Source organism: Lepidochelys kempii, chromosome 1, assembly GCF_965140265.1.
Source record: "Lepidochelys kempii isolate rLepKem1 chromosome 1, rLepKem1.hap2, whole genome shotgun sequence".
Classification (NCBI taxonomy): Eukaryota; Metazoa; Chordata; order Testudines; family Cheloniidae; genus Lepidochelys; species Lepidochelys kempii.
Genome location: NC_133256.1, coordinates 241,044,254 through 241,069,478, shown reverse-complemented (window position 1 = coordinate 241,069,478; position 25,225 = coordinate 241,044,254). Strand labels below are relative to the sequence as shown.

At 42.0% G+C, this 25,225-nt stretch overlaps 1 protein-coding gene across 16 annotated transcripts in view; it reads left to right on the top strand.

Moving 5' to 3' along the window:
* Window positions 1-25,225, top strand: part of ERC1 (ELKS/RAB6-interacting/CAST family member 1) — a 546,952-nt gene that overhangs the window by 339,490 nt on the left and 182,237 nt on the right. For all 16 annotated transcript variants that reach the window (XM_073320595.1, XM_073320483.1, XM_073320517.1 and 13 more), the window contains one exon: window positions 14,123-14,283. In XM_073320595.1, the coding sequence (XP_073176696.1) occupies window positions 14,123-14,283 (161 nt within the window). The remainder of the gene's footprint in view (window positions 1-14,122; window positions 14,284-25,225) is intronic.

Sequence of the window (25,225 nt, the reverse complement as noted above, 5' to 3'; positions counted from 1 at the left end):
GGAGGTGGAACTGCTGGAGCCAGATGGCTTCCCACTGATTTTTATAAGCAGTTTACATTCTCTTTGGCTGAACCTCTCCTGGATGTTTTCAGTGAAACTCCTTCTCATAAAATGCCGCCAAACCAAATTTGGTTTTAGAGTGCAAGTGTGTGTATATATATGTACATGCACTCATATATTTCATTCATTTTCATTTAACTGGTTGATTATATGCCAGAAATGTAGTTCTGATTTTCTTTTGAAATATAAATGAATGAAGAATACATCCAGGTATAGCAGCTGAAAATGAGTAAGACCTATGATATTACATACCCCTTTCCTGTCCTTTTCTTTGGGTTAGGAGAAGCCCTTTAGTGAGGTTAAATGACCATATGCTATATTCTTGCCAATCAATACTTGGTTTCTAGTAATTTTTTAGAAGCTTAGTTGAATTGCTTTCACTCTTTCCCTAAAGCAAATGTTTAAACCAATTATAAAATGTCCCCATCAATTTATTCCTAGACTAGTCACTTGTCATTTGATTTATACTGATGTACACTTATTTCATTGTAAGTGGGAACTGATCTCTGTCATAGGCAACTGGAATAGGAGCATCTTAAATTCCTTCAGTATGGGACAATATAGGTCTAATAGGCCAAAAAGTGGAAGTTATAATCTCTTCTGTCCTACATCTAGTCAATTGTATTTGATTTTCCTTACCCAAACAAAGAACAAAACAAAAAGAAAATCATCAATGATATAAAAACATATCCCAAAAGAGATGTTTTAGTAACTAGGTCTTTACCTTCCACTGTTGCACTGCGGGGGGAGGAATGGGGAGAAGAGAAGCTTTCCTAGAGAACAGAGTCCGAGCCCTTTTAGATTTGGTGCTTGTGTAAAGCTGATACAGAGGGCAAAAGCAAGGGTGTTTGTTGGAGACTTTGTGTCATTGAGATAATTATAGCTTTTTGCCTAAAATACACATTGTCTTTCTGCCCCTGTACTGTTCTTTATTACTTTAGCTTTTTTTTAAGTAGGCAAAGACTGACAGGAATAGTCACTTCATGGCCAAAGAAGCTACATAGAGTGTTTCCTTGCCCCCACTTAAATTTGGTGGTCTTGGCCTCGTCAGCAAATGTTTTAATGCCAGATTTCTTGACTGAGCTGAAGTAGCTATGTCTCCCATCAGAATCAAGTGCACCTCTCACAAATCTCTCCATTTGTTTTTCACCACCAAATATTATTTTCATTAGCGATCTTATTTGTCTGATGTTACATGCAGGTCAGTAGGAATGTAGATAAGCACCTCTGAATGTGATCCAGGGTTTGTCATATTATTGGTGACATGACTGATAAGAGGTATAGTATGTTCTTCATCACTCTGCAATGCAGAGTCAAGGACTTGTTTGTGGACTTCATCTTCATTACTTCTTCTTAGGCCCCTTCTTTCTCTCATGGCTTTTGTATATTCACTGAGGACATGTCTTGTAAGGGTCCATTTGACAAGGGCCGGCTTCTTTCTTGTGAGTCCTACAATCCTACTACTGTCTTTGAATCTTTGTTGACTCTGTGCCCATGTGACTCCAAATTCCATTGAAAGAACCAGGAGTCTGATGCATAGCAAATTCCCCAAATTCAAAGGCACTCTTTACTTCTTCAGGGAGATTTAACATATCAAGGATGTAGATTGGTATCCACTTGGCATAGCGAGGCCTGTTTGCAGTAAAGAAGTATGTAAGCATGGCACTTTTGTGTATTGTGACGGGGCAAGGCCAGATGGCTATAGAAAAGTAGTGGGAGATAGATATATTACCTCCAGGCTAAACAAATCCCTGGTACCAGGATAAGTGAAATGGCAGCTGCTCCAGGTCAGTTAAGACACCTGGAGCTAATTAAGAACTTTCCAGAATGCAGGGAGAAGGCTAGGTTGGTTGGGTCACCTGAAGCCAATCAGGGGCTGGCTGAAACTAGTTAAAAGCCTCCCAGTTAGTCAGGTGGGTGTGCATGTCAGGAGTTGTGGGAGGAAGTTGCAATGTCGGAGAGACTGAGTAATACACACCATATTGGGCACAAGGAAGGAGGCAATGAGGTAAGGGTGAAGTGGAGCTTGAGGAAATGAGGGCTGCTGTGGGGGGATGTAGCCCAGGGAATTGTACATGTCATGTTTCTAAAAGGTCAGCTACCATAGCTGTTACTATTAGGGTCCCTGGGCTGGAGCCTGGAGTAGAGGGTGGGCCTGGGCTCCCCCCCGCCACCTTTGCCCCCTGATTAATCACTGAGACTGGGAGACAACAGAGACTGTGCAAGGAAGGATAACTTCTCCTCACCTCCCTTGCTGGCATATGATGAAAATGGCTCAGTAGACTGTGACCCTTGTCTCTAGAGAGAGAAGGGTTACGTGGAGGGTCACAGTGAGTCTCTAAGGCTAGTAAAATCTGCCAGGAAACGTGGGACCCACGGAGGCAAGGACAGAGCTTTGTCACAGTATCTAGGTGAAATTTCTAATGACCCTCTTGCTCTGCGTGGACATTTAGAAGTAGTATCTGCATAACCTGGAGAAAATGATCCCAGAACTTGAATGTGGAAGACTGGGCATCCCCCCATACCGTTCTCCAATAATGGAAGCATATGCTGTTAAAGCCTCATCAAACCCTTTAATGACATTTTGTAAGGATTCAGTGTCTTCAGACTCAAACACCTTTTGAGTGTCAGCCAATATTTGTAAGATAAATGCTGGAACTACATGAGTATACTCCTTCCTGCTCATACAATTTAACAAATGAATAAAGTTTCAGAGCACACAGAGCATCAAGTGCTAGAGTGAAGCCATATAGAGCATGGTTAAATTGTTTACCAGCAAGCATGTGATCTGCAGTACAAGCTGCATACATACTGGAATCAACAAAAAAAGCTAGCAATCCAGCGTCTCCCCAAAATTTCCCAATACATGCAGTAAAACAGCTCAGGGTATGAAAACCACCCATGTGGATCACATTGGTGCCAAGTTTATTTGGGAGGTCCCATTCATTTTCTGAGCAACAGCATACAGCTGCTGATCCAGGATCTGATCACCATGCTGCTGTCCTAAAGCTGCTGACGCTACCTTACATTTCAGAATTGTCATATAGACTGTGGCCATCTCAGCTAGTTTGGCATCCACAATGCTATCCATAACATCAACAAAACATTCAAATGACTTAAATTCCTGCTTTAGATTATTAGCAGCTTGGATAGCATCAGGTAATGTAAAACACTGCATAGAACAATGATAGACTTGCCTTCTCCATGCTTGAATGGAATGAAATTGCAGAACCATAGTGTTTTTCTAATCTTGCCTGTAATTTGCTACTGGAATATATTGAAGTTTCTATATCTGACGGTAAAAGAGCTTTATATCTTCATAGAACCTTGGACATGAGAAGAGTCTTCTTGTTGAACATAAGATCATTGTCCATCTCTTCAATCACCTGATAAAATGCAATATCATAAGCTGACTGTATTGTTGCATCATAACTAGATGGTTTTGCTTTAAGATTTGTTTTGCTCACAGAGGAAGAAAGGCATGTTGAGTGATAGACTGCATCCTTGACAATCAAGTCTTCCACAAGTACTCTGAGCAACATGTCATATCTTTGAAGTGCTGCCTCCCTTGGTTGCTTTCTCAAAGGTTTCTATTTTATGACGTTTCCTGCCTTTCTTGTGTGTTTTTCTCAAGCAAACAATGCAACAGGACTAATTGCTGGAGGACATGCTTGCTCTGGTGGCTATAGAAACAGGTGAACATGATGCTCTCTGATCAGATTCAGATTGTTTTCTTTCCTGGGTTCAGTACCACTTTGACAGGTGTCAAAATCAACTTGATATATGTCTGAAAGCAACCCCTGTTATAGAGTACCCTGTGATTGGTGGCACGTCATGTAAATCTCATCCAGTAGTTGCCAATATAATTAATCTCTCCTGGTTTCTGCTGCCAGCATCACAGAATTCTGTACAGCACTGGTGGCTTTTGACAGTTTTTCATTCTTTTGATTTAAGAAAGCATGATTGTTTGTCAAGACAAAGTTTGTGGAGAGTCTTTCTCTCTTGGATGTAAGAATTAGGGGGCTTGTATTCTCCTTGTCTTAATATACTACTGTATCTTCCCTGTAGAAGTAAAATTCCCAAAGTATATTGTTACCATTACTGTCATTTCCACCATTTTTCATTTTGTACAAGTATACAGACTTGTGATAAATTAGATATAAATTAGATCTAAATGTTAGAATCAAAATTGCCATTTTTATTTGGTGAGCACTTTGGTTGAAGCCCAGTGTGAAGCTGTTTATTGTCATCGCTCACACTAACACTGACCTGTGCGTAAGTGTCACTGAATTAAAAAGCTAGTTTCTAGAATATTTCAAAACTAGTACTGCATGCAAAGGCAATTGCAAATTAAATACCTCACCATCAGGCAAATTATTTCCAGTAGAGACAAGGAGGTGTTAGTACCATTATACAAGGCATTGGTGAGACCTCATCTGGAATACTTTGAGTTCTGATCTCCCATGTTTAAGAAAGATGAACTCAAACTGGAACAGGTGCAGGGAAGGGTTATTAGTATGATCAGAGGAATGGAAAACCTACCGTTATGAGAGGAGACTCAAAGAGCTTGGGCTGTTTAGCCTAACCAAAAGTAGGCTGAGAGGGGGATATGATTGCTCTCTGTAAATACATCAGAGGGATAAATAGGAGGGAGAGGAGTTATTTAAGTTAAGCGCCAATGTGGACACAAGAACAAATGGATGTAAACAGGCCATCAACAAATTTAGGCTTGAAATTAGATGAAGGTTTCTAACCATCAAAGGAGTGAAGTTCTGCAACAGCCTTCCAAAGGGAGCAGTGAGGGCAAAAAAACCTAACTAGCTTCAAGACTGAGCTTGATAAATTTACGGAGGGGATGTTATGATGAGACTGCCTACAATGGTATGTAGCCAGTCGGCAACTGCTAGCAGCAAGTATCTCCATTGGCTGGTGATGGGACACTAGATGGAGAGGGCTCTGAGTTACTACAGAAAATTCTTTCCCAGGTGTCTGAATGATGGGTCTTGCCCACATGCTCAGGGTCTAACTGATCACCATATTGCTACAGGAAGGAATTTTCCTCTGGGTCACATTGACAGTGATCCTAGGGGTTTCTCGCCTTCCTCTGCAGAATGGGGCATGGGTCACTTGCAGGTTTAATCTAGTGTAAATGGTGGATTCTCTGTAACTTGAAATCTTTAAATCATGATTTGAGGACTTCAGTAACTAAGCCAGAGGTTATGGGTCTATAACAGGAGTGAGTGGGCAATGGTCTGGGGCCTGCAACGTGCAGGAGGTCAGACTAGATGATCATGATGGTCCCCTCTGGCTTTAAAGTCTGAGTCATTGAGTCTAAAACCTTCTACCAGGCAGATTAAGTGCTAAATTGTACAATCAAAAGTTTACAAATGCAGAAGCATTATATTAGGATTCATGTGCATTTATATCTACCCATTATGCAGTACAAACTGTGGGCAAGCAATCTATTGCTACTGGTACACAACCTTCAGTTTAAGATTTATCTAGTCAGCAAATTTCAACTTAAAATATAGAAAACTATTACAATCACATTTGTGATACTTTGACAATTAAGAGTATGCGATATGAACACATTAAATGTTATATGTTGCAAAATATTGGTATTCACCATTTTTACCATAGGAAAACAGCTTCATCATTTTTGGAAAAAAATACTTACCCATGCAAAACTCAGAAAAATCTTCTAATATGTTGTCATTTGGTAGCTTTGACCAATAAACCCCACTTCAAGGTGGGTCATAGTCATGCTGCAGTATTTCTAAAACTGCAGAAAATGACACTAGCTCATTTTGACTACCATTGTTTCATCTCACCGAGAGGTGTATGGCAGCACTTGACAGCTCCACATCATACTTCATCTAAACTTAAGTAAAATAAGCTTTAAAATGATATATGATGTGTGTGTATTTTGGGTGGGTATGTTAAACTCCAAAAATATGATTTTTTTTTTTTTTGGAGAATGGCCACATGCCTTTAGTGGTTATCAGATCTTCATAATTGACAACCCAGTGGCCATAATCCCTTCACCAGCAGGTTTTCTAACACATATGTGGGTGTCGGGTTTGACAGGGCTGTCACTGAAGAAAAGCTCCATCTCACATGGTGGAGGCAGAATCCCAACTACATGCTTGTTTCATAGCCATACCCGCCAATGCAGCAGGACTTTCAGCAGTTCTGTTCAATTGAGGGCCTTCCTTGACTTCTCATAGCATGAGTGATTTTAACTTTTATTGATTGATGAAAATTATGCATACTACTGGTTAATCTTTTTTTTTTTTTAACCTTTTCTGAAGTTCTTGCATTCGCCTCTCCCAAGAAGTGATGACTGGACAGTTTTCCAAGTATCTGTGTGAGAGTTCAGAAAATTGTTTTCTCTATTCAGCACAATAGACAACACAGTTGAAAAATGTCTTGGATGTAGTCTTTGACAGCACCTAAAGCAACCCACTGCTTTCTTAAAGAAAATGGGTCTGTTGTGAAACCATAATTCATTCCCTCTTTATTTTGCAAAAAGGTTTATTAGCTTATGATTTAAGCAAACCATCTGATCCCGCTGGCACAGCACACTATGTCAGGCCCAGTGGTTTTTTTTCCTTATAATATGTTTCTGAAGTTAGTTAAACATACTTAAGAAGAGAGGGAAGAGCATCTTTGCAAGCAGACTGGCTAACCTAGTGAGGAGGGTTTTAAACTAGGTTCACCGGGGGAAGGAGACCAAAGCCCTCAGGTAAGTGTGGAAGTGGGATACCGGGAGGAAGCAGGAGCGTGCGAGAGGGCAGATCTCCTGCCTCATACTGAGAAAGGGGGATGATCAGTGAGTTATCTCAAGTGCCTATACACAAATGCAAGAAGCCTGGGAAACAAGCAGGGAGAACTGGAAGTCCTGGCACAGTCAAGGAATTATGATGTGATTGGAGTAACAGAGACTTGGTGGGATAACTCACATGACTGGAGTATTGTCATGGATGGATATAAACTGTTCAGGAAGGACAGGCAGGGCAGAAAAGGTGGGGGAGTTGCACTGTATGTATGGGAGCAATATGACTGCTCAGAGCTCAAGTATGAAACTGCAGAAAAACCTGAGTGTCTCTGGATTAAGTTTAGAAGTGTGAGCAACAAGGGTGATGTCGTGGTGGGAGTCTGCTATAGACCACCGGACCAGGGGGATGAAGTGGACGAGGCTTTCTTCCGGCAACTCACGGAAGTTACTAGATCACAGGCCCTGGTTCTCATGGGAGACTTCAATCACCCTGATATCTGCTGGGAGAGCAATACAGTGGTGCACAGACAATCCAGGAAGTTTTTGGAAAGGGTAGGGGACAATTTCCTGGTGCAAGTGCTGGAGGAACCAACTAGGGGCAGAGCTCTTCTTGACCTGTTGCTCACAAACAGGGAAGAATTAGTAGGGGAAAATAAAGTGGATGGGAACCTGGGAGGCAGCGACCATGCGATGGTTGAGTTCAGGATCCTGACACAGGGAAGAAAGGAGAGCAGCAGAATATGGACCCTGGACTTCAGAAAAGCAGACTTTGACTCCCTCAGGGAACTGATGGGCAAGATCTCCTGGGAGAATAACATGAGGGGGAAAGGAGTCCAGGAGAGCTGGCTGTATTTTAAAGAATCTTTATTGAGCTTACAGGGCCAAACCATCCCGATGTGTAGAAAGAATAGTAAATATGGCAGGCGACCAGCTTGGCTTAACAGTGAAATCCTTGCTGATCTTGAACACAAAAAAGAAGCTTACAAGAAGTGGAAGATTGAACAAATGACCAGGGAGGAGTATAAAAATTTTGCTCGGGGTTGCAGGAGTGAAATCAGGAAGGCCAAATCACACCTGGAGTTGCAGCTAGCAAGAGATGTTAAGAGTAACAAGAAGGGTTTCTTCAGGTATGTTAGCAACAAGAAGAAAGTCTAGGAAAGTGTGGGCCCCTTACTGAATGAGGGAGGCAACCTAGTGACAGAGGATGTGGAAAAAGTTAATGTACTCAATGCTTTTTTTGCCTCTGTCTTCATGAACAAGGTCAGCTCCCAGACTACTGCACTGGGCAGCACAGAATGGGGAGGAGGTGACCAGTCCTCTGTGGAGAAAGAAGTGGTTTGGGACTATTTAGAAAAGCTGGACAAGCGCAAGTCCATGGGGCCAGATGCGCTGCATCCGAGAGTGCTAAAGGAGTTGGCGGATGTGATTGCAGAGCCATTGGCCATTATCTTTGAAAACTCATGGTGATCCGGGGAAGTCCCGGACAACTGGAAAAAGGCTAATGTAGTGCCCATCTTTAAGAAAGGGAAGAAGGAGGATCCTGGGAACTACAGGCCAGTCAGCCTCACCTCAGTCCCTGGAAAAATTATGGAGCAGGTCCTCAAGGAATCAATTCTGAAGCACTTAGAGGAGAGGAAAGTGATCAGGAACAGTCAGCATGGATTCACCAAGGGCAAGTCATGCCTGACTAATCTAATTGCCTTCTATGACGAGATAACTGGCTCTGTGGATGAGGGGAAAGCGGTGGACATGTTGTTCCTTGACTTTAGCAAAGCTTTTGACACCGTCTCCCACAGTATTCTTGCCAGCAAGTTAAGGAAGTATGGGCTGGATGAATGGACTATAAGGTGGATAGAAAGTTGGCTAGATTGTCGGGCTCAACAGGTAGTGATCAATGGCTCCATGTCTAGTTGGCAGCCGGTATCAAGTAGAGTGCCACAAGGGTCAGTCCTCGGGCCGGTTTTGTTCAATATCTTCATAAATGATCTGGAGGATGGTGTGGATTGCACCCTCAGCAAGTTTTGAGGTGACACTAAACTGGGAGGAGAGGTAGATACGCTGAAGGGTAGGGATAGGATACAGAGGGACCTAGACAAATTAGAAGATTGGGCCAAAAGAAATCTGATGAGGTTCAACAAGGACAAGTGCAGAGTCCTGCACTTAGGACGGAAGAACCCCATGCACCACTACAGACTAGGGACCGAATGGCTCGGCAGCAGTTCTGCAGAAAAGGACCTAGGGGTTACAGTGGACTAGAAGCTGGATATGAGTCAACAGTGTGCCCTTGTTGCCAAGAAGGCCAATGGCTTTTTGGGATGTATACATAGGGGCATTGCCAGCAGATCGAGGGACGTGATCGTTCCCCTCTGTTCGGCATTGGTGAGGCCTCATCTGGAGTACTGTGTCCAGTTTTGGGCCCCACACTACAAGAAGGACATGGAAAAATTGGAAAGAGTCCAGCGAAGGGCAACAAAAATGATTAGGGGTCTGGAACACATAACTTATGAGGAGAGGCTGAGAGAACTGGGATTGTTTAGTCTGCAGAAGAGAAGAATGAGGCGGGATTTGATAGCTGCTTTCAACTACCTGAAAGGGGATTCCAAAGAGGATGGATCTAGACTGTTCTCAGTAGTAGCTGATGACAGAACAAGGAGTAATGGTCTCAAGTTGCAGTGGGGGAGGTTTAGATTGGATATTATGAAAAACTTTTTCACTAGGAGGGTGGTGAAACACTGGAATGCGTTACCTAGGGAGGTGGTGGAATCTTCTTCCTTAGATATTTTTAAGGTCAGGCTTGACAAAGCCCTGGCTGGGATGATTTAGTTGGGGATTGGTCCTGCTTTGAGCAGGGGGTTGGACTAGGTGACCTCCTGAGGTCCCTTCCAACCCTTATATTCTGTGATTCTAAGTCCCAGCCTCGGCCTGTGCTTTTTCCATGTCTTAACATCTGCTCTTGGAAAGCTTTCTGGGTCTCAAGTAAGTTTGTGATCCAGGATTCTTTCCTTTCCCTCTGACTGTCTCCCATGCCCTCTCATCAGTTCAATTCAGTGAAAAGTAATGGCAGAAATGTATAGTGCCTATTTAATCTCAATTCTGTTAAAAAAAAAAAAATCCAGGGGGGTGGGGCAGCAGATCTGAAAGGACTAGGAGAGCATTCTCTGAGAGATATGAGAGAATGACAGATGGTGAGGAGGTTACTTTTTTCTTCCCTGGCAAATTTTTATCTCACTCCTGACTTCTGATTTGAAGTCCTTTTTGATTTGATGTGAGTTTTCTATTGTAAGTCAGAAGTGAAGGTTTATAACATCTTTTTTGTCTTGTGTCCCATGATGCTTTTCACATTAATCATATGGAAAAAGTGTATTGCTCAATGTGATCAAATTCAGTCACTGAAAATATACCATGTCAGCCTGGAATTTTGGAAAATAAAAACTGTGCTAGATTTGCACAATGCTAATGCTAAGATTGTTGCTAATAGTGGGTACCTACCATCTGTATTCTCCCAAATTCCAACTCTTCTTATCCTGTCAATAGCATTTGAAATGAATATTGAACATTGATGTCTGTCCCATTGTCCTTTAAATCAAAAACTGAATTCTTTCCTTTTAAAGCAGCAAGATGATAAACCTGGCTCTTTTTAAGGATGCAATATTGCATATTAAAATTTAACTTCTCATGACGTGAAAAGCACTGTATCTGTGCTGTCCTGGCAATATACTACAAAGCAGGATCTGAATTCAGGGCTCAAGCTCAGTCCCCTGCTCATGAGACGGCAGGATCTAAAAGCTGCGTGGACAACTCATCTGAGAAGGGAATGGCATATCTCATTTTCAAATGACCTCTGAGACCTTTGGGTGTATGTCAATAGTCTAAAGAAGGAGCAAGATCTAGTCTTCAGCTAAATGGAGAAAGTTACCCCAATGTAAATTTGAGGGTAGATGTAAATGAAGCAAAAGAAAAATAACAAGACTTCAGGAGAATCTTAGACAACCTGGAGGAAGGCAAATTGGACTCCATGAGTCAGAAGGTGTGGATGACTGAGAAAGCCAGTCCAGCTTCAGTGAAGAAAAATGTCTGTTTAGAAGCGAGGAAGACCTGTATAAACCTTGCTATATCCTGAGTTCACACCAAGTTCCTCAAAGTCCATGCTGTAAATATGCAGTATGCTGAATTGTCAGGCGGCTAAATTACATTAGTCAAGTACAGTTCTCCTAGCATTAATGTAAAAAAAATCTTTTGATGATGGACATATATCACTGGCATAATTCTGAACATCAAATTTATCTTCAACATTTCCTGTTACATAAGTAACTGTATGAGATCTTATGGAAAAAAATCAAAAGTAGCATTAATTATGAATAAATAAATAAAATGACACACAAGTTGCCTACAATCAGTGTTCCTGTGCCACTCGCTCCAGCACTGGCTCCTGGGATATGCAAGGACTTGGGTGCAGCAAAATTCATGAGTCACCATCTCACTAATATTGTTCTTTCCTGTTTAAGTTTAGTTGAAATATTCCCAATGAAATAACCAGAATGTGCATAATTGTGTGTATCTGAGAGAGGAGTATTATAAATGTATTCATCACTGTTTGTCACAGTTGTATCTTTTCTAAGAAAAAGCTGAACATAAAATCACGGGGTGACTATCACTTCTCTTTCTGCACAATGAGAGATGGTGACAGTTCAGTGAACTAGTTCATTAGTACATTATAGTGGCCAGCTGTTTTCCACCTGCCTGAGGCATTAGGAGACCTAATTTTCTGTTTGCTTTTCATGAATACGGTAATTTAGCAAAAACATACAATTAAGGGAATTGCCAAATGGAATAGTTCAAAAAGATTAGCAAACTGCGATAATGGAAAGAATTCAATCCTTTCTGGTTACAAGAGTTTAGATCTTACTACTCTGCATGAGGAGCCTGGGCCCAGATATCAGCTGCTGGCATCAGTGTACCCTGTTAATAACCCAGATTCGTCATGGATGCTGCAGGCCTACATCAAGCCAGTCCTTGGTGTTAGTTTTGCAGACTTGTAATATGACTAGGAATGGATTGGTGGATGCTGAAAACCTTCTCCCCCTAATTAGGGAAAGGTTTGTTGCCACAAAGATTACATCTTGGCAAGTAGAAGACTGACATAAGCCCTTGTGCTTGTTGAAGTTGGCTATGCACTTGTTTAGTTGAGGTTACTTTTTGTTACTAAAAAGATGGTTTTGTGGTTGGCACACACCCTTTCCCCCTCCCCCAATTAAAAACAAAATGTTTACCCAGATCATTCCGGTTGTGGAACCATCCAATGGAAATGTCTGATACGCTATACACCTTGGCTTCCCTGCTTTTCCCTTTTTCTAGACGTTATCTTCAGTTTCCTTGCTGATGTTTCTTTCTGCTTTTCACCACTACTTACACACTTTTTATTTGCATTTTTTTTTAACCACACTACTTTTTCCATTCTATGGAATTTTTCTCTGTCCAGTTTCAAGACAGAGCATCTGATCTGTTTTGCACAAAAATAGTACTCTACCTCAGACAGGAAAAGTCTGGTTTGGATGAATAAAACTGGTTATTTTACGTATGTTAACCAGTTTACAGTGAGTTTCATTTTAACTTTGTGTCACTTAAGGTTTCTTTCATTTTTGTGATCTCTGGGAGAACTCATTTCTGCACATCTTGAGCTAAGAACTGCAGTTTTTATTTGGAAATCAGGTTTATAATATAATGGTTAAGCTCTATGGTGAAAAATGAAACCTTTATCTTTAGAACTAAAATGTTTCTTGAGAATAAATGGTAAAAAAATGGAAATATTTTTTGCACTCAAATACATATGACTAGAGAGAGATGTGCTATACCCTAGCCAAATGGGTCTACCTACATGTATGCATACTGAATTTTCTAGAAACCAGGTTGCTGTTCTTCATACAGTACATCTTTCAGTGCTTGCCTAGTCAGTATCAAGTCTGAATCACCCTTGTAAAGAGATGTTGGTGGGAGCTGAGTTTAATGTAACATTAGGAATTTATTTAAGGTGTGGAGAGGAGGTGCGGTCACTAGTTCAGTGTAATGCAGTTTTTTCAGGTTTAACCCAGAAAATATTGTTTACCTATAGGCAATATTAAGACCTGTATTCTTCCCATTGGAGACACATTTTAAAACACTCATGTCACTCTTTGCTGAGCCCTCCCTGAGGAGTTGGTTATGACTGGGGGGTTGTTTAGGGCATGCTAAATTGAAGAGTCTGGGTGCAAGAAATCTTCATGCCTCCTGAGATTATTGCAAAATTATTAAAATAATATCTGGTAATGTTTCTGTGTTAGAATACATTAGTACTTGAATGTTTAGTTGTGTTTTAACGCCTGTTAATTAACACAATCGTAAATTCTAGCTAAGGTCGGACCCAAACATTTTTTCTAGTGCAGCCTTGGGTAAAACATGACTAGGAAGGAGATCTGTGTAATGTTTACACAAAAATTTACAATCATGTTAGTTCTGAATTTGAATCATTCCCACACTGTCAGACATCACATAGGGCAAGAACAAGCCTCCACCATCCTTGTCTATCCTGGGCTGATTTTCGCATATCCTCTTTGTTGTTAAGTCCCATAAGTTAGCCCTCTCTAATGACTGTTTGATGGAGGGGTTCTTTCATTTGGCCCCATTTATGTGTTCCTCCAGCTGCACAGTGGCACTCCTGCCAGACTGTCTAGCTTCATTCTTAACGCACATCCCACATATTTCTGTCTTCTTTTCCAGGTAACTTTGGAGGTGAGAATTTACTGAATTCCCTGAAAAACCTTGGCATTTATTATAAATTAATTCCATTTAATACCTGGTATTTTCCTCAGATATTTGCTTCTGAAGGCATTTAGACATCTTTCTATATCTTTGGTGGGATTTCCAGCTTTCACATATATATGTTAAGACAGAAATAATATTTGAGTTGAAGATTTGCAGTTTGGTCTTTAAATTGTAGATTTTCAGTGACCAAATTGTGTGAATCGACATCTGCTAATTAACGTGTTAAAGCATAATTAAAAAGTCAAATGTAGGCCCAGCTTATGTATGCAGATCATACTTGCACCTTCTTTCCCTCCCTTTCTCTCCCTTATATGCAGTATACTGTACACCTTTATTTACATGCCTGTCTGCAGACTCTTGGCTCTAATCTCAGTTGTGATGTCCAGTAAATTTCTATTCATCATGTTGTATTGTTTTTCTGTTTTTCCTCTTCTCCTCCCCCTTACCTCCCACCTCAAAAAATAAACCAAAACAAAAAACTCTTAGGTAGAGGAGCTGATGATGGCCATGGAGAAAGTGAAGCAAGAACTGGAGTCCATGAAAGCAAAGCTGTCCTCTACCCAGCAGTCTTTAGCTGAGAAGGAGACCCATTTAACCAGCCTACGAGCAGAGAGGAGGAAGCATTTGGAGGAGGTTCTGGAGATGAAGTGAGTATTTATTTCCATTCCTTATGCCTGCACTGTATTGACATCCCCTCACTTCTCCTTTTACCTCTGCTTTTGGTGATCTAAAGACAGTTACTAAATTGCACTTCTCTACAGAGAATTACCATTATCTGTGTTCTCACTCAAAGCTTCAAAGGAACCATCTGACCGGGAGCTGTGTACATGACTTAGGACTAAATTGAGTATTTTCCACTTGGAATGAAATATATATTTTCCTCCCTTGTCATCCATTTTCTTCCTATACTTTGGTGATATTATTTGCATTAGTGCCCAAAGGCCCTAAATCAGAATCATGGCCGCATTGTCTTATGTGCTATATGAATTCTCAGTAAGACATGGGCCCTACTTTGAAGAGCATACAGTCTAACTTAAGGCAAGGCACCAGTAAGTGTAGCAATCAGTAGAAAGGAAGGAAAGACAAGGATAAAAGTAAGTACCAAAGTAACAGTAATCTCCTGAATCAAAGCACAGCTGCTGTATTGCCAGATGAAGATTTTTTCAAGATCATGTGACTGGTTCATTGGCACTGCTGAAACCTAACTGAAGTTGAGTTTGAACTTGTGTATATTTTTCACTGCCACCCCTCACACAAGGAGTCTTCAATATGGCCAAGCATTGAAGTGTTGGGGAACGGTGAGCGATTAGATTTCTAAGACTTAAATACTTCCTAAATTTTGACCTCCCTTACAGATAAATGGTTATTTAGGGAGGCATGAATCCATTTAGCGCAATGACGGATAGCACTGCCAGCAGTTCATTAAAAACACTTTCAATTGTTTAACCAGCCCTGAAGAGAAGGAATATTTTTATTGGCAGGACTTGCAGTGGTTCCTCCACTGTGGTTTTTTGAGCCATTATTTATTTAGTTAACTTTTCTGTGTTAACCTCTTTCCTTTTTGAAAAAAGAAAAGAAATTATAGAAAAACAGCTCTTACAAAATGGAAAGAGAGGTGGCTCGAGTCTTGAAGCTCTAACTTAAGAGCCCACACGCCCTGTCTTCATATTCAGCTACCTAATACAATCTGACCTAGATCTGGCACTAAGACACTGCAAGACTGTAGTGCTTTAAAAACATACTTTTTATTTTAATAAAACATTTATTGACTTATAAATTTCACTGCTTTGAGAGTTGATGCATTGGGGGATGGGAGGAATAGCTCTTAAGTTGATGTGGGAATCCAAAGCAACTTGAGATACATCCCATATCCAATCTTCTGGCAGCACTCTCTCCTGCCAAATTGCTGCGCCAAACCTTCTCGTTAAAATATATACAATACTCAGTATATCCTGAAATGTTCTTGGAATTGGGTAGCTGTAGTACATTTAACATACCACTCACTTCTTTTAAATGATGACCTATCTTAACTAGTTAGTTATTGTTGGAAAGTTATTGCATAGAGTGAAAGTGAGTCTTATGAACCAAATAAACTGGTAGATCCATTGTGACCTAAGAAGGGAGGAGTGGGGTAGAGAGAAAATTAATGCTGTCAACACATGGACAGAGAGATGGAAAAAGCATTAAAATTGTACATTGAAGTAGTTGAACATGCTGTAGACTTCTTTAGTGTTCCTTAAAGTTCTGTAAAGCTGACAAAGTCATCTAAACCTCAGTATGTTAGAATGCACCCTTACGATAAGCCTCTTTGTTACGGACAAGTCTCTACTGTTGTCTCCCAATCCATAAAATAGTACCTTACATTTATAAGAAAGAACTGCAGTTTACCCTTTCCTGTTCAACCTTCACAATCCACTGCTTTTGAAGAAAAAGAGTGTGACTGTTGAAAACTGAGAATGGAAAACTTAAAAATACTTCTCAGATAAACTAGAGGGTGTACTGCAGTTTGTAACTCATCTCTTTTGGCTTGAGTGGTTGAAGCAAGGCCACCTTTATTTTTAATTGCCATATTTTCTGAAGGGTTTTCTTGTTTGATATTATAGTGAATGTGCTACAGAAGTTTTGGAGTGTTTGTTCTATCCCCTCAAGTCAGAGGTATAACTCATCTATAAAAATGTGCGCAGGACTAGACTGATGCATGAAATGTGAGACCAGAATCAGTTATTTTTAAATAGCTTTTGAAAAAGACTATCTTCCGCTGTTTTCAAGCTATGCCAAGAGTATTTTTAAATGTAATACTTCAGTATAGAATTTGTACTTCCTCAACTCAACTTTTATTGAGTCAATAGGAAGTTTTATACTATAATCCACCTGGTTTTGGTATTCTTAAGCACAAGCTATAGTTGTTTGCTGATTGTACAAGAATTCATTAAGGGATCTAAGTATGGATTTGAGTATGTGTGCCTCATACAGATGACTTAAATGCTAACTTTTGGCTATAGCGACAACCTTCAAAGTGGAAAAGATAAGTATGTTAGACAGTCTGTTACTGAGATAATACGCATTTACAAAATTGTTACCGAAAGTAGAATTTTTTTTTATTCAATGGACTATAGTAGTTTTGAGTGAGTCATTCTACACTATTGAGGGAATAATACAGTATGCTCATTAGAATACACCTCTACCACAATATGAACTGCTGCAAAGGTGGAATTCTAGTCTCTAGAGAAAATGATTCTCTCATATACCCTTGTTCATCTGACTCTAGGATTTATATTTTGTTTTTACTCATAGAGGAAGCTGGTATGGATTCCTATATTTAGGTTGCCTAACCTTTTCCATTATAAAAGGTACTAGTGACCTTTTTGAGAAACTCTGACACCTCCAGTGTTTGCAGCAGTGTTTGTCTTTAAAAATTGGCAGGGAGAAAGCCTTTGGGCCAGTGAAATGCCAATTTTTTGTCCTATTAAATTCTGTTCAGTCTTGGGTTATAAATTGTTGAAGATCGCAATTTCCCTTCTGTTCTGTGCATTGTCATCAATATTTTGGCAACATGCAAAAATAACTGAACACAAACAGTCTAATCTAAGGCTGGGCCCATGCCAATGCCAAAGCAGCAGCAGTGAGAACCCTGGTAACAGACAGCCATACTGCTGATGGAACAGCATTGGGACATCGGGGGGAAAAGAAATCAGACTAGACTCCCCTGGATTCAGCAAAAGGTCCCATTAGCCTCTCTTGCCCCATTCTCTGGGGGATTATATGGGGCAAGAGTTTCCCTCCACACACATACATCCCTACTGGAGGAAAGAGAGCCAAGGCAAGAGTTTCCCTCCTGCTGCCCTTCCAGATTCAGAACATGGCCTCAGCAGCCCATCTCCCACCCCATCCCACAAGATAACAGCTTTCTGCTGTAGGCAGTTAATGTATATAGTCCCGTAACTCAAGTGATGTAAAACTCTGTGATACAATGCCAAAGTTTCTTATTTCAGGCCCTGATGATTATAATGGTTAATGGGGCAGTTGTTACAGCTGCACATAATAGAACATGTTTTTACTTTTTTCTTTAAAAAAATTAAAAAAACCCACATAGCTAACAACCACCTAGGGCATTATATACAAAATCTGTTCTGAAAGAACATCTTTTAGATCATAAAATCAAACACTCAAAAGTTCGGAAATGCCATTATTTAGGTTGCTCATGCAACCTTAGTTCAACCCCCTTGTGTGTATGCATTATGATATTATCTTTAATTACACCAAATACATACTTTTTTTCCACAAAAAGAATAGGAGTACTTGTGTCACCTTAGAGACTAACAAATTTAGTAGAGCATAAGCTTTTGTGGGCTATAGCCCACTTCATCGGATGCATAGAATGGAACATATAATAACACACACACACACACACAGATAAGTTGGAAGTTACCATACAAACTGTGAGAGGCTAGTTAGATAAGTATCCTCACATCTTCTTGTCAACTGTCTAAATGGGCCATCTTGATTATCACTACAAAAGTTTTTTTCTCCTGTTGATAATAGCTCATCTTAACTAATTAGCCTCTCACAATTTGTATGGTAACTTCCAACTTATCTGTATGTGTGTGTGTATATATATATATATATATATATGTGTATATATCTTACTATATGTTCTATTCTATGCATCCGATGAAGTGAGCTGTAGCTCACGAAAGCTTATGCTCAAATAAATGTGTTAGCCTCTAAGGTGCCACAAGTACTCCTTTTCTTTTTGCAGATACAGACTAACACGGCTGCTACTCTGAAACCTGTCATAATGCAGGTGAATGCACATGAGAGGACTCTCTTCTAGCCCTGCTGCAGAATTCCTGTGTGATGCTATGCAAGTCACTTAAACCAAAAATTTTGGCAGATGGCCACTAATTGTATGTGCTCATTTTCTAAGTACCCAGTTTGAGACACCTGGGACCTGATTTGCAGAAGTGCTGAGCACTCACAACTGACACAAAAGTCAGTGGGAACTGTGTGTGCTCAGTATTTCTGTCAGTAAGGCAGTGTTGTCTGGAGGTTTGAGCGGGCTGGGAGTCAAGAAGGTCCTGAGTTCTAATTCTGGCACTCTTACTGATTCATTGCATAGCATCAGGCAAGTCTCTTGTCTTAGTTTCCCCATTTGAATATTATGATGATAATGATTTCTTATCTCACTGTGGAGATAAATTCATTAATATTTATGAGGCACTCTCACACTATGGATGACAAATGCTCTAGAAAAGAAATGAATAATTCTGTATTCACTGCTGCGTTTGGGTGGCATGGAGTAAATAAAGGTAGGTTACACACAGAATAATGAGCCTCAAAGAAATATTGAACAGCAGCCTCATTACCCAAGCACTGTGCAGCCTGTCCACTGAATGTGGCAGGGGTCCTATGGAAAAATATTATATAGTTCTGTAATTAAGGATATGATTCTGTCACAGAGGTCACAGATTCCGTGATTTTCCAGGATCACCGTGACTTCTAGGACAGGGCTGAAGCAGCTGTCACCCCTGGGGCTGCCAGAGCAGTGGCCCCCAGAACAGCTGACTGGTGGCCAGGCTGAGGGCCGTGGAATAGTGGCCGCCAGAACAGCTGGCCGGCGGTCATCCCCAGGCCCGCCAGAACAGTGTTCCCTGGAACAGCTGGCCAGCTGCCAGCCCTGGGGCCGCTATAGTGGAGGCGGAACAGCCAGAGCACCAGTCCCCAGCCAGTTGGTGCAGCAGCTGGGGTTGGGTCAGCCTGTCTGGGCCTAGAGCAGCAGAGGTCAGAAGCAGTGGCAGGGCTGGAGCAGCTGCAAGCCTTGGCACCACACTGTTTGCTCCTCTTCCCCCCTCCGCCCCAGGGTATTTTTTGTAAAAGTCAGGGACAGGTCATAGGCTTTTTTTTTTTTTTAAATTTTTGTTTATTCCCATGACCCGTCCCTGACTTTTACTAAAAATACCAGTGACAGAATCTTAACCTTAATCATAATGCATATGCCTAAGGGAACAGAATTAAGGTCGTATAGGAAGGCTAAATTCTAGCATTTCTTAACTTTCAGGTAGTTGACTGCAACTTAAATGTTCTTCTTCAAGTGCTTGCACATGTCCATTCCACTGTAGGTGTGTATGTGCCCCGAGCACAGTCTCTGGAAATTTTTCCCTCAGTGGTACCTATCAGGTCCGTTCTGGCACCCTCGGGTGCTGTATGCTCATAGCACTGGAATAAAGGGCTCAGTTCCTTCTTACCATCCATGATGGTCACAAGAACTGCTGTCCTTGCTGCGGCAAACTGTTCTCAGTGGTCTTCATTGTTCTTCATTCCTTCATATTGTGTATAGTTGCAGTGTAAATAGGTATTTCTTTAGTTACATAAGTTTAACTTAACTTGGCACTTCTCTGTCAGTTAGCAGAGTTTTGTCCATTTCCAGTGCCGAGGCATGCCTTGGTCTCCGGGCTTCAAGCCCTGTGCCTCCTGCAACAAGGATCAGTCTTTGAGCAACCTGCACTCTCATTGCCTAAAGTGTTTGGGTGAGGCTCACATAGGGGATCACTGTCAGATCTGCCACAAGTTTAAGAGGACCAAGAGGCAAGGTTAAAGTTCCTATTGATGGAAGCGGCACTCAGATCTTCCTCCGAACCGAGCAGGTCGGACTCAGCACTGATTACCTCAGGATTCGTGCGGAGCACTTCTCTCGCCGTACAGGAGTCCCGGCACCATTCACCATTCCCGGTGCCAAGAAAGAAGCATAAGAAGCAGCTGGCAGAGCAGAGTGCTACCTAAGTCAAGCAACTCTTCTGCCTTGTCATCACAGGTGGCCCCATTTACCCTGGTCTGTTCTCGGGCCCGGTTGAGTCTGGTCCCGGATGAGCCATCGGCACCAGAGTAACAGCTCAGCACCAGCACTTTCACAGTGCCGTCCACTCCAGAGGCGTTTGCCGTGGACAGAGACCTGCTTGCATTCTCAGTACCTCTGTCACTGGCAGTACAAGAGTTGGCCGCCTCGGTGCTAGTGGGCAGGACAGAGCACATCACCCCTAGCTGCCATCCAGTTCTGTACCCCACAGTACTGTCCAGAGGGAAATGGTCCTTGCTGGCTCTGGTGCAAGATTCCCCGCCCTGGCACGAATAGAAACCGCACCTCCATGGTCCCCAAAGGAGGCTCATCATCTGAGTCGGAGATTGGGTTGTACTCCTCTTGTCCAAGGAGTTGCCTTTGTTATCCCTCCAGTCAGCCCTACCCCTCCGTGGACCCGGACACAGGAGTACCATCAAGTGCTTGGCTCAGTGGTCACTAATCTATGCCAATCCTCTTGGAACTCGTGGCTCTTTTGGAACCTGTGGGGATTCCACTCAGGCCAGGACCCCACTCAACACGCTATTAGTCGGTGGCCTCTGAGAAAAAGGCACCTCCATCCCATTGGTACCAACCTTCATGATCCGGATCTGCCGGATCCTGTCCACACAGAAGATAAAGGAGGAGAGCCACCTGCCAGTGCAGGCCGCCTCCTTCCCAGACAAGGTGGTGTGGCAGGCATGTCACTCTCTCAAGATGACTTCAAAGCCCACCAGGTGCTGCTAAAGATGTTGGTTTCTTTCTTCGAACTTAAGCTTGCAAGGTGAGGTAGTAAAAGCATCCTCCCATAGCCTGGTCGACATCCTGGCCATTGCGGGCCCATCAAAAGTGGCCCTACCTCTCAATGAGGCCATTATGGATCCTGTGAAAGTCCTGTGGCAAACCCCCGCCTCCCTTCTCCACCACCTCAAAAAGAGCCCAAAGGTAGTACTTTGTGCCCACCCAGGGTTATGAGTTCCTATATTCTCATCCCCACCCGGGGTCCCTAGTGGTCTCTGTGGCCAGTGAAAGGGAGAGGCAGGGCCTACAAGGAGTGACACCTAAAGCAAAAGACTCCAAAAACTGGATCGTTTTGGTAGAAAGGTTTATTCTACTGGTGGACTACAGCTCAGGATTGCCAACCAGCAGGTGTTGCTGGGCAGATGACTTCAGTGTGTGGGACTCCATGTTGAAGTTCAAAGACTCACTCCCCCAAGAGTCCAGGCAGGAGTTCCTCTCACTGGTGGAGAAGGGGAAGGTAATAATCAGAGCCTCCTTGCAGGCAGCCCTGAATGTGGTGGACTTGGCGCCCAGGTCCATGACCTCCACAGTCGCCACTCATAGAAGCTCATGGCTACAGTCCTCTGGTCTCCCGACAGAGGTCCAGCAATCCCTTCAGGACCTCCCTTTCAAAGGGGCTTTGCTCTTTTTGGAGCAGATGGATGTGACACTCCATGTGCTGAAGGTCTTCAGAGCTACCTTTAAGTCCCCAAAGGAGGCTCATGGGGACTATATAGCCCAGCAACTTTGAGAAAGTATGACAGGCCTCAGCAACCCTCCCGGTTCTCTGTTCCATCATCCCGTCAGGACTTTCAGAGGAGATAGAGCAGAGTTTTTTTAAGTGCAGATATCCACTCCCATCTGCCTCTGTGCAAGAATCTGCTCTGCCTAAACACCCACGGGGCTTGAAACAGACCTTTTGATGGCATGCCTGAGGGCATTATACCAGTTCCTGTGCCAGATCCCAGGTCCCCTTTATTTTCAGGCCACCTGTCCCACTTCAGCACAGCGTGTTCTCATTTTACCACAGACTGTTAGGTACGGAACACCATAGAAGAGGGCTATATGCTCCAATTTATTTCTACCCACCTTCCTTCCCATCCCTCTTCAGGGACCCTTCTCATGAGGATCTTCTAGTCCAGGAGGTACAAGACCTCCTCCAAGTAGGAGCTGTGGAAGAGGTTCTACAGGATTTAAGAGGGGGGGAGTTTTACTACTGCTATTTCCTAATTCTGAAAGCCAAGGGCAATCTCAGGCCTATTCTAGACCTGGGCTGACTCAACAGCTACTTCAAGATACTGAAGTTAAGCACGGTCCACTGGCTTCCATTATCCCCTCCCTGGATGCCGGGGACTGGTATGCCACCGTCAATTTAAAGGACACCAATCTTCACATTTCCATCTTCTAAGGCCACAAAAGGTATCTGAGGTTTGTCATGAACCAGGCCCACTACCAATTCGCAGTTCTCCCATTCCGCCAGTCGGCAGCCCCACAGGTGTTTACACAGTCATGGCGATAGCGGCAGACCTTTCTGAGAAGACGGTTGGGGTGCTAGTCTACCTGTACCTGGACAACTGACTGGTCCAAGGCTCAGGTAGAGTCCAGCATCCACCTCATACAGTTGACTTTCCAGGCCCTGGGACTGCTAATTGACAAGCAGAAGTCTATCCTCACTCCAGTGCAGAGGATAGAGTTTATCGGAGCAGTGCTCAACTCCACCCAAGCCCAGGCCTTCCTCCCAGAAGGCTGTTTTCACACTATCATGTCACTAACAACACATGTCAAGAACCACCCCATTACAGCAGCATATTTCTGTCTGAGACTTTTAGGTCACCTGGCCTCATGCACATACGTGGTGCAGGATGCAAGGCTGTGCCTCAGGCCCCTTCAGGCTTGGTTGGCCTCCGTTTACTTACCAAACCGCTACCATCTAGACTCAATTTAGTCTAAGAATAAATAGAGGACTTCAGTCTTCAAATTGATTCCTTCTGTTAGTACTGAAAACTAAATTAACTGATTTTTTTAATAAAGTTTTTTGTTTTCATTTTTTTTTGGTGGGGTATGGGTTTGTTTGTTTAATGCATGCATTATGAATGGAGTGTGTTGGACTTGATTTTGGATTCTTTAGCATTTGTTCATTTAAGCAAACTCCACTTTAATATTTGAACATGAGTTTTTCTTGTTTTGAGTTATTTCTATTAAGTTCCCATGGCATCTAAAGGATCATCTCTGTTTGGGTTATTTAAAGGTTTTTTAATTAGTGCAGTTACCTTGCTGATCTGATGAGGATTGATCTGTGTCATTTTTACATCTGATCCATGAGAATTAATCTCAGTCATTTTCTTGTTGGTTTCCATCTAAGTGAGCATGTGTGTGTGCGCGTGTGTAAGCTAGGAAGCTGATGAATAAATGTATTTGTGAACTTATGTACATTATATATAATAAAATGTCCATTATATATAATAAAATATACAGACATATTATACCTTATTAACTTTAAAAACAGCTGGGATGTATATCTGATTACAAGATGTTTAGACACTTTGACCAAGGCTTGTTAGCTGCTCAAAAGCTGCCACACTGCTTTAAGATTCTTGGAAATTAAAGATGCCAGTTTTATTGGTAACGGTCACTGTGAAAAGTATTCATTGTACTTTTCGCTTATATGCACTTTATTTCTCCAGAGCAATAGAGAAAATGAATTCTTTACTGCAGGAGAGGCTTGCAAGCGATCTACATATGTCAACAATTGTGGGTGTAGAATGCAGTCACTTCACATTCTCTTCCTATTCCATATAGCAATATTGTTTTAACATGACATCTACAATGTGTAACTTCTAGTGCCAAGCAAAAATCCTCCATCCCAATATACTGGGATATACGTTAGATGGGCCACTTAGCACTTAATGCCCTGACAAGTCTTTACAAAACAATGGTAGCTATCACTTCATCTGTAATTATTTTGTTTAATTTTAAATAAGCCAGAATCCTACAAGGGGCCGTGTGTGTCTGTGAAAACTACTGTTTGGGACAGACTTGAATAACCATATCTACCTGCATCCATTTCTGGTTTCCCTCGTAGTTTTAGGGCTTGTCTACACTTGAAATGCTACAGCAGCACAGCTGCAGTAGCACGTCTGTGTAGACACTACCGACACCAACAGGAGGGGTTCTCCCATCAGTGTAGGTAATCCACCTCCTTAAGAGGTGGTAGCTTAGGTCAACAGAGGAATTCTTCCATAGACCTGGCACTGTCTACACTGAGGTTTAGGTCATCTTAACTACATCACACAGGGATGTGGATTTTTCACACTCCGAGCAATGTAGCTGGGTTGACATAACTTTTTAATGTAGACCAGGCCCTAGTTTTCTGACTGAAAATGTCTCTTATGGAAGGGAGGCCACTTGGTGAAAATGACACACACAGGATATTGCTACTGCATTTTGTCTCCTTTAATTTTCTAGTATAAAATGTATACACTGTTTTTTTCTTTGGAAGTTATTATCCTATTAGATTTTGACACTTGAACTGTAAACATTTTAATTGCAAAGTCCTGAAATATGAAAAGTTGTCCCTTTCCTAATTGCAGACAGCATGTTCATTGAGGTCAGATCAGTGGCAATATCATAATTGTGGAAATGCTGAGTGTCTCAGAATGAATTTCTCAGAATCATAGACAAACAAAGAATGTGTGTAGTGTTCACCTACTGTGTGTCTGTGTATATATACCCGGTGTGTAAGGATTTTGCATGTTTTCTGGCATTAGTGGTTTCTGGAGGTTACTTTTGCAACCCAAAAAAACCCAGTTCTGCAACCTAGTCTGAACTCCTCAATTCTCATTACTGTGTTATTAAAAGGTCTCATTTGAAAACCTTATCTATATTTTTCCTTGTGTTTTTTGTTTGGGGGCTCTGACATTGTTTACTTCCATTGCTTTTCTACACTGTCTGTTAGATTCAGCCTCCAAGCACTCTCT